The following is a 10,100-nucleotide window of genomic DNA, read 5'->3' as shown; positions in this document are numbered from 1 at the left end:
GAAACTCTATTCCTCCTACTTGATCCTAAAGCTACTTGATCCTAATGATAAAATAATTTATTTTTAGTAAAAAATAGTGAATTTTTTCACTAAAAATAGCAAATCAAATAAAAAAATTCACTATTTTTTACTAAAATATTATTTTATTATTCATGAATTTTAGAAGGGATGAAGATAAAAAAAATTAGTCTTAGTTTATATATTTTAGTACTCTGTGAATACTCCCTCTTTGATTTGCTATTTAGTTTCATTTTAATAATAAATACAAATAAAAAATTATTAATAAATATAAATAAAAAATTATTACATGCATATTTATATTTTTATTTTATTCATCAAAATTATGATGCTATCACTATTATTTATCCAATCAATCAACTATAAAATACAAATAGTTTTTATTTTTTGGCATAAAACAACAAAGTTGCACAAATAAAAAAATTCATTTAGCTAAATCTCAAATGCAAATCAGCAGCAAAGAACACAACCAATGTTTCAAACTCTTCTAGTATCTCTTGTATGGTTGATATAAATAAAAGAGAATGAAGTGATTGTTAAGGAGAAAAATATATGATTTAGTAAACTTTTGGCTAAAAAAATTATTTTATTATTTATAAATTGTAAAAGAGATGAGAATAAAAAAAATAGTCTTGATTTATATAATTTAATACTTTGAGTATTGTATTTTTTTAATACTATCCTCCACATCCATTTGTGAATAAAACTCTACCTCTCTACATTTGGCCCCTCCATGGTTTATATAGGGAGTCTATTGACACATACTAAACGTAAACCGCTATAGGCACCAGCGGTTTACGCACGCACACCAACCTACATAAACCGCTGCTGGCAGCAGCGGTTTATGACCAACCAAAAATACACATAATCCGCGACTGGTACTAGCGGTTTCTGTGCAATTGTAAACCACTACTGGCAGTAGCGGTTTATATAAAATAGTGAAACAATGTATTTACGTATCTGTTTTTGAAACAATGTATTTACGTAAAATTGGGGTTGAAACAATTTAAAAACGTAAATTGTCCTAATATAATTATAGATATAACATTAACAAATATTTAAATAAAAGGGTAAACCAATATAGTTACCAGTGCATTTGTTAATTTTTGCAAATTGGAGAAATAAGTATGTATTTGGTTGCTTAGTGATTACGTAGATAATTAAATAATTGGGTTGCAAATTGATCCTACAGTGTACACTTTATTTTTTTCTCATTTTTAAATAAAAGTGAAAATTAAGAGCGAGAAATAAGTAGTAATATCTCATGAAAAGGATAAAAATTTTTGTATATGAATAGAAAATTGTTACAAATAAAATCTCGTTGTGAAATATTAAAATTTCACATACTGCAAATCCTAAAGATTATCGACCACAATGTAATGGCCACTTCTCTCTGTTTTTGACCATGATATAAGCTCTCATTTTTCGATCAAGGGACCAATAATATCTAATTAAAAAAAAGAATAAATTAAAAATATCAAATTAATATGTTATCGATAAAATGATGCTATTATATAATTTTTTGGCAGCAACAATAAAGCCTTGTCTCACTAAGTGGGGTTGACTATATGAATCAAACGACGCTATATATTGAACTCTATTATGTATCATATCTACAGAGAGACCATTTACATCTTGACAAAAATTAAAATTAAAAAAAATTGTGTAGGTTAATACAAATTAACTACGTACCAAATAAGTTAGGCTGTTCTATACGTGACTCCTTCTTAAAAGTTATTCTACACACGTGTACAGTTGGAAGATAAATTCTGCTTGATTCCTCAATCACAAAATTTGAGAAGACATAGATCCTCTCCTCGATTACTTCATTCTCAAATATCTTTGCCAAATAACTCTTGATTGAATAATAAGTTTTATCACACTGTAAAACAAATTAAATATAAAAGCTATTAACATTTATAAAATTATTAAAAATATTTATAAACTGGACCTAACATTACTTAAAAAAATCATAAAAAATAATCAACTAACCTTATCATTTATTAGAACCATTTCTATGAAAGCCGTCTTACTCTTACCAAATTTGGATGAGACTTTTTATAACTTTATAATTCTTATCTTTATTTTCCAAACTTATAATTATCACATTTGTTAATTACTTTTTTATTTTCTAATTATGAATATTTTTCTTTGAGTCTACAATCATTCAATGATTTTATTATTCCATTAATACCATCATACACATAATAATTTTCATAAATAATAGTAATTTTTTTATTTATTTATATGTATATATTAATTGTTTAGTTAATAATTTTTTTATAGCCGTGATATATAAATTGAAGCAATAGTTTAAATTTCTCTAAACTAATTTAATTAAATACCAATATTAGAACTAAATTACTTAAATAATATTTAATCTATTATAGTACTTAGACACGTATAGATTAAAGTTATTCTCGTAACGACAACCAACTGAAACAACATCATAAGTTCAAATATTTAGAATTCATGCAAATTCAGACCATCCCTGTATTAAATAAACTTCATCATCCGCTATCCATGCAATGCGGCAAGGTATATAACTGCACCGAGAAACTAAACTGACCTTTATTCCCCTCAATGGCATTGCATTGATGCAAAAGAAAGCTGGTAATTTAAAAAAAAAATCACAATATGTTATAAAATTATTTTAATTACGAAAAGCTTAAAATAAGAAAATTTGAATATATTACCATTCATTGAAATTGCATCTACGAGTTTGACGCGAATTCCCCAAAATTGAACTTAAATTGAGGAAATTCAATCTCATTATGTGTTTCACTTCGAAGATTTCCGAGAAAACGTAGAAAGTATGGAGGGGATGGAACTTGAACTTGGCCTACAAAATTTCGTGAAAACAATTCCTCAATAAAAAATTGAGCTCCTCCCAAGAAAACTAACTTTACCCACATTTCATTAAATTAGTCATAATATGTGAGTAAATTCAACCATCATTCGATAAAATAGAGTTTACTGCCCCTTCGTTGGATGCTTAGTTGCATATAATTAGAACCCGAATCAATGAATACAACTTGAAATGGTATTTGATGGATGTGGTGCATTGTAAATGATTACAAAAGATAATCGCATTGGAATAATACAACTTGAGATGGTATTTGGTTGAAGTCTGGACAGAGATTGCATGGAGTTTGTGACAAGAGTCGTCCCCTTTAGAAAACCAAGCTCCGTCAACCACACTATCCAACCACTGTCAGCAACAATATGTGGAGGTCTTTCAGCAACCTTGTCAGTAACACTGTCAGCACGTCGCTCCAACTTTGAGAGGTCAACGATCACTTCAAGGGGACGACTCTTGCTCTACTAGGATTTTCTAGTAATTACCATAGTAACACAGGGGGCTTATATGGAAACCCCAATGTCACGTTTCCTTATTTAATCGAAACGCAATGTCTCAAACCCAATAAACGATGTAGTTTTATGTCTCTAAAGGGAGATAGATCGACTCATGTCCATTCCCTAACGGCTAACGTGGAATTTAATAGAGTGATAACCTCCAACTCAGCAACGTTAACTAACACGTAGGTAATTTTTGTCTGTTTTGATCAAGGAAAATAACGGAAAGACTGGGACGTCTCATGAAAGTATGGGACAGAGACCGATTTGTCTCTTTTTTTTTTTAGACAAGGGTTGTGATGTCCATAAAAAAAAAGAACAAAGACCGGGTTGGGTGTTCACCTTTTAAAATTTTAATTAGATGGTAAGAAAGAGTTAGACATGTTCAAGAGTTCAACTCTTCTTATCACTACGTCTGAAGAGTCTTTAATTTGTTCAATTGGCATGTTATTGGTGGTCCAACTCTCACTTGTTGAGTATCCATGAAAAAAATTTGTTACTTTGATTAAGATAAGTGTGATAGAAAATTTGAAAGAAATTGAAAAAATTAAAAATAAAAATATTATTTTATATTAATTATTATTTTTTTAAAGTAAAAGAACTCAATACAATAAGGTGGACCCACAAAGTACAAAGTTAACGTACAAAAAATCTTACAAATAAAAAAAAGAACTCAATCCACAGTTATTTTTTGTATTGTCATCAATAATTATTAGGTTCAACACTATTTTATTATGTATAATTCATAAACAATTTTTCAATAACATCCGTTATCCTTACTTTTTGATGGGAATGGATCCTCTCTATTGTTTAAAAAAATTGAGAATGTAAAGTGTGATTTTTAGCCTTTTATTACTTTTTTTATATTTAATTTTAATCCTCCTTATAAAAATAATGGTAAAAGATCACTTTACTCTCTCAATTATAAAAAAAAAAAAATTGACAGAATCTATTTTCTTTTTTATTCCTGAATAATTTGTTATTTTTTTCATCCATGTATTTCAGAAAACAGAAAAAAAAAAATCTAATTAACCACTTTTTTCTTTCTTCCTTCCTTACAAATACTCCTAACCAATTTTTAAAATGTTGTTTAATTAACCTGAAATAGTCCATAGGCATTGGTTATCACTCTTAATTAGCTTGTTGCTTCCTCATGCTCCGTAGTCCATATCATGCAACTTTCCCTAATTATGACATAACTTATTCAACGCGCTTTGTGGAAAATTAGTGTCCAGAATAATATTTCAAAAATCAAAATATTATCTTGAGTCTTGACTGGGAATTAAAGAAACCCTTGTGGTCTAGTCACCAAAAAAAAAAAAGAAACCCTTGTGGTCTGACTTGTCAGACTTCTATGTAGTCATGCATATCATAGAAGAATATAATGACTTATTACTTATTTAGCTTCATGATCTGTAATGTGAACTTTTTGTTTATGGACTAAAGTGTATGATATAATTTGTTAACAAACAGCATTTGAGTGAGTGATCAGTGATTTATTTCAAGTTGTCATGAAGATAGTATAATATAATAATAAAAAATTTATTTATATAATGAGGTGTTTTACTCTCTCGTTGCTTCTTCTTCTTCTTCTTCATACTTCATCTTCCACTTGTTCATCGGTGTTGCCACTATGCAACCACCATGACAACTCAAACCTGCTCCAATTCAAGAACTCATTTGCCATCAAACCTTCATCGTACAATCATTGGGCGTGCTCCTCTTCTTATTCCAACAAGACAGCGTCGTGGAACAATGGTACGGATTGTTGCGAGTGGGACGGTGTCACGTGCGACACCACATCAGGTCACGTGATTGGGCTTGACCTGAGTTGCAGCATGCTTGAAGGCCAGTTTCATCCCAACAGCACACTCTTCCATCTCACGCATCTTCAACAACTCAACCTTGCCTTCAATTACTTCTCCAACTCTCCAATATATTCTGGAATTGGTAATCTTGTGAGTCTCACCCATCTCAATCTATCATCCTCATCATTTGGCAGTTATATTCCGTCCACAATCTCACACTTGTCTAAATTACTCTCACTTCATCTCTCGTATAATGATGACCTGGCACTTGATGAATCCACATGGAACAAACTCATTGGTAACACCACTAACTTGGAAGAGCTGGTTCTAGATGGCGTAGACATGTCTTCTATCAGAGATGCATCATTGTCTTTGCTAATGAATTTGTCATCCTCTTTGTTGATCCTGAGTCTTGATGAGACTAGATTGCATGGAAAATTTCCAACTCGTATACTTGGTTTAACTAATCTTGAAGAACTAAGTTTGATTGGCAATGAAGAGCTGAAAGGTGAACTTCCAAAGTCCAATTGGAGCACTCCTCTAAGGATCTTGGACCTCTCTTGGACAGCTTTCTCGGAAGAAATACCTGATTCCATTTCCCATTTGAAGTCTCTTAACCAACTAAGGCTAGAGTCTTGCCAATTTGATGGATTGGTACCTCTTTCTTTGTGGAACCTCACTCAACTAACTGAGTTGGGCCTTGCAGAAAACACACTTCATGGTGAAATCCCATCTTTGCTTTCAAACCTCAAACATCTCACCGTCTTAGATCTTAGTGCTAATAATTTCAATGGTCATATCCCAGATGTGTTCCACAACCTCACCAAATTAGAATCTTTGTCACTTGATTCTAACAGTCTAGGAGGCCAACTACCACCGTCACTTTTTCGTCTATCCCAACTTTATGGTTTACAATTGTCATATAATAGCTTAGAAGGCCCAATTCCAAGTAAAGATACAAAACTCTCAAAAATAAAGTCCCTATTTTTGGATAATAATTTATTAAATGGGACCATTCCAAATTGGTGCTATTCTTCGCCTTCATTGATAAATCTAAATCTTGGGCACAACAACCTCGTAGGACAGATAGGAGAATTCTCGACTTATTCTATGATTTATTTGGCATTCTCTAGTAATAAACTCCAAGGTACTTTTCCAAATTCAATATTTAAATTTGAAAATCTCACCGGTTTGTATTTATCTTCAGTTAATTTGAGTGGTCATGTAGATTTTCACCAACTTTCAAAGCTCAAATCTTTACATTTTCTTGATCTATCTCACAATAATTTTCTCTCTATTAACCTTGACGACAATGTTGACTATTTTTTACCTAACCTTACTATGTTTCGTTTATCCTCGTGTAAGATTACAAAATTTCCTAGATTCCTAGGAAGCATTCAAGATCTGCATGAACTAGACCTTTCTGATAACCAAATTGATGGGGTGATTCCCAAATGGTTTAATGACAATCTCTTGTACAAATGGAAGAGAGCGGACTTTATTGACCTCAGTTTCAACAAGCTGCAGGGAGATCTTCCAATTCCACCAAATGGCACCTATTACTTTTCAGTTTCAAACAACAACTTCACAGGAGGCATTTCTTCAACAATATGCAATGCAAGCTCCCTCAATGTGCTAATCCTGTCTCACAACAATTTGACTGGCAATATTCCACAATGTTTGGGATCCTTTCCTTCGCTCCTGGTTTTGGATTTGCAAATCAACAACTTTTATGGAAGCATTCCTGGAAACTTCTCCAAGAATAATGATTTTGAGACTATAAAGTTGAATGGCAACCAATTCGAGGGACCAATACCACAATCGTTGGCTCATTGCACAAAACTGCAAGTTCTAGACCTTGGTGACAATAACATAGAAGATGTATTTCCCAGTAGGCTAGAAGCTCTTCAGGAACTACAGGTACTCAGTTTACGAAATAACAAATTTTATGGTACCATCACTTGTTTGAGTAAGAAGCACCCATTTCCAAAGTTGAGAATTTTTGATGTGTCTAATAACAAGTTTAGTGGCCCTTTGCCAATGCATTACTTTCAAGAGTTTCAAGGAATGATGACTCGGAATGATAATACTCAAACTGGCGGTTTGGAGTATATGGGTACCAATGCTAGTACGACCATTGTACCATATAATGACTCTGTTGTGATCATTATGAAAGGTCAAATGATAGAAATATCAAGGATATTAACTATTTTCACAACCATAGACTTGTCAAATAACTTGTTTGAAGGAAAAATCCCACAAATTCTTGGAGAATTGAATTCTCTCAAAGGGCTTAATCTTTCACACAACAAAATTAGTGGTATCATTCCACAAACTTTATGTAATTTGACGAATTTGGAATGGTTAGACCTCTCATGGAACCAATTGAAAGGTGAGATTCCTAAGGCTTTGACAAATTTGAATTTTCTATCTGTCTTGAACCTTTCTAAAAATCAATTGGAGGGAATGATACCAACAGGAGAACAGTTCAATACATTCCAAAATGATTCCTACAAAGATAATCCAATGCTTTGTGGATTCCCTTTGTCAAAGTCATGCGGCAATGATGAAGAACAACCACCTTCAGTGTTTACTGAGGCAAAAGAATCATTATTTGGGTGGAAGTCAGTTGCAGTGGGATATGGATGCGGAGTGGTATTTGGAATGTTCCTTGGAAAGTTGTTCATCAAGACTGCTAAACCCTTGTGGCTTGCCAGACTTATTTGTGGCTATACTTAACAAAACATGCACAGGAAATCAGAGGCCATGTAAAGCATCATGTTTTTCCTTCTTTTCTCTGTCATGGTAATTTTCTGTTTGTGCAATAATGTGTGTTAGTTATCAAGTTTGTGATTTATCCATGCATACATCATTACAGCTTCATCAAGATGTACCACCACTCTTGTAATGAAATGAATGCTAAGAATGAAATGAATTGAGTTATTCAGTAAAGAAACTCTATTCCTCTGTTTTTGTAGCGTGTGTCGAGAGTGAGAGAAAAATGTATAATTATGTTATATGAGTGGTTTATGTTATTATGTGAGTGATATTGATATTAAAGATAATTAACTCATGAAAGCATGTTTTTCATTCTTAACTGGTTCTGTGCTTTTATTAATATACTTTAAACTATAAATCAATTTAAAATAATCGAAACACTCTTGAGAAAGATGTTGGTATACATCTTACCGCATTTGGTAAAAATAATATGAAAAGAAATTGGACTATGAAAAGTAAAAAAATTTCCTTTATGAACAGCGGAATTGAGTGAAATGTAAATATTATAGTTAAATTGTGAAGTGCATTGCAGATGCTTTTATTTTTTTCTAATATAAAAAAATCATGCGCATCTTTTATGCTTCCAAAGTTATCATGAAAATGGCTAATTCATTTTTATGGTGTTCACAGTCTCTGCTGCTGAATTTGAACTTGAGAGGGACATCACAAGAGTGGCAAAATAGAAATGCAAAGAAATAGTAACTCAGATTGTGACTCATAAATTTTCTGTTTTGCTACGGGTTGCCATGATCTTTGGTCTTTGGAGTTTGGATATATAAAATTGTGTGCACTCAATATATGTACGGAATGATGATTTGAACTATCTCTATGGTTATGGAGAATCTGTTCCAAATCATTTTTCATGTGCAAATTCTTAATAGAATACATCATATATATTGCCAGCTTAATTTTTATAACTCATTTTGTGTGCTTTTTGTAAAAATGTTTTTAGCATGCTCTATCTAATATTCTAATGCAAGATCCCTCATCCAAAATATGCCATCTCTATTAATGAATAGACTATACATGAGTCACCTATATATTATTTCAACTTATGAATTAAATATAAGAAAACTATTATATATTGATCTGTTGCTTTGTTTTGATTTGAAATAATTTGTCATAGCTTGCTTGAGTTATTATATAGCTTACTAATGTATTAGAGAATATATACTCGTATATTCAAACGTCAATCATACCAAAATGTACAACACACGATCCTTTTAGAATTTTAAATTTGCCAAATGGGTTAAAATGTTGTTTTCGAATAAGCTCACTTTATGTAGATGGTACAAAAAATAACTTAGTTCCCTTTTTTGGACAAACGCACTAAAAATTCAGATTTGACATAAAACCTAAAAAATTTAAATAATAACATCATATGATCTGTTACGGATCCGACCCACGGATCCCGCATACCCGGTTATCCGGGGACAACCCGTTTCGACCCGAAGGTCCTGAACCGGCCCTTCACGGTTCCTAACCAACTTCCGAATTCAAATATCTCTCTTATCCTAATCAAACAAGATAAGATAAGATAACAGGCCACCACCTATATAAGGAGGACCCAAGTCCCCTCAGGTATCATCCATTCCACATACCTCATACCTCTCAGATCCATTCTGACTTGAGCGTCGGAGTGTCTTTGCAGGTACCACCCCCCATCGCTCCAGTCAAGCAATCCGGCTCCAGCCTTGCCCGCGGGTTCCCAATCCACCCTTCAAATCCGTACCGGAGACATCTCGTACATTGGCGCCGTCTGTGGGGACCCTGCGCCAACTGCGCCCAATGGGGGACGTCCTAGAGGAAATCCCCTCAAGTCAGGATGACTCTCAACCGATTAATCCAACCCCCGAGCACCGTGAAGTCACAAACCAAGCGAGAATAGCGAGTACTATCCAAAACGCGAACGATCACAACGTCACGGACCAACGACATCCTGAGAAAGCCAGCGACAAAGCAGCGCAGATCATCCAGGATCTCTGCCTCCGGGTTCAGGAACTCGAAGGCAAGATAACCAATAAAGGAAAACACAACAACGAACACGGAAGCCATGCAACCTCCAGATCAAGATCTCGCCGCGGTAGGTCGCCAACCCGACGGCACGACAGAAAAGACGGTCGCAGCTCCTCACGCGAC

At 33.3% G+C, this 10,100-nt stretch overlaps 1 protein-coding gene across 1 annotated transcript; it reads left to right on the top strand.

Annotated features, from left to right (window-relative positions):
* Window positions 4,929-8,261, top strand: LOC107606731 (receptor-like protein 12). The gene has a single exon (XM_016308760.2). It carries the CDS (start codon window positions 4,929-4,931, stop codon window positions 7,920-7,922), a length of 2,994 nt encoding a protein of 997 aa, XP_016164246.1. The 3' UTR covers window positions 7,923-8,261.

This window comes from Arachis ipaensis, chromosome B07 (genome assembly GCF_000816755.2).
Source record: "Arachis ipaensis cultivar K30076 chromosome B07, Araip1.1, whole genome shotgun sequence".
NCBI lineage: Eukaryota > Viridiplantae > Streptophyta > Magnoliopsida > Fabales > Fabaceae > Arachis > Arachis ipaensis.
This window is presented reverse-complemented; position numbering and strand designations above follow the sequence as displayed.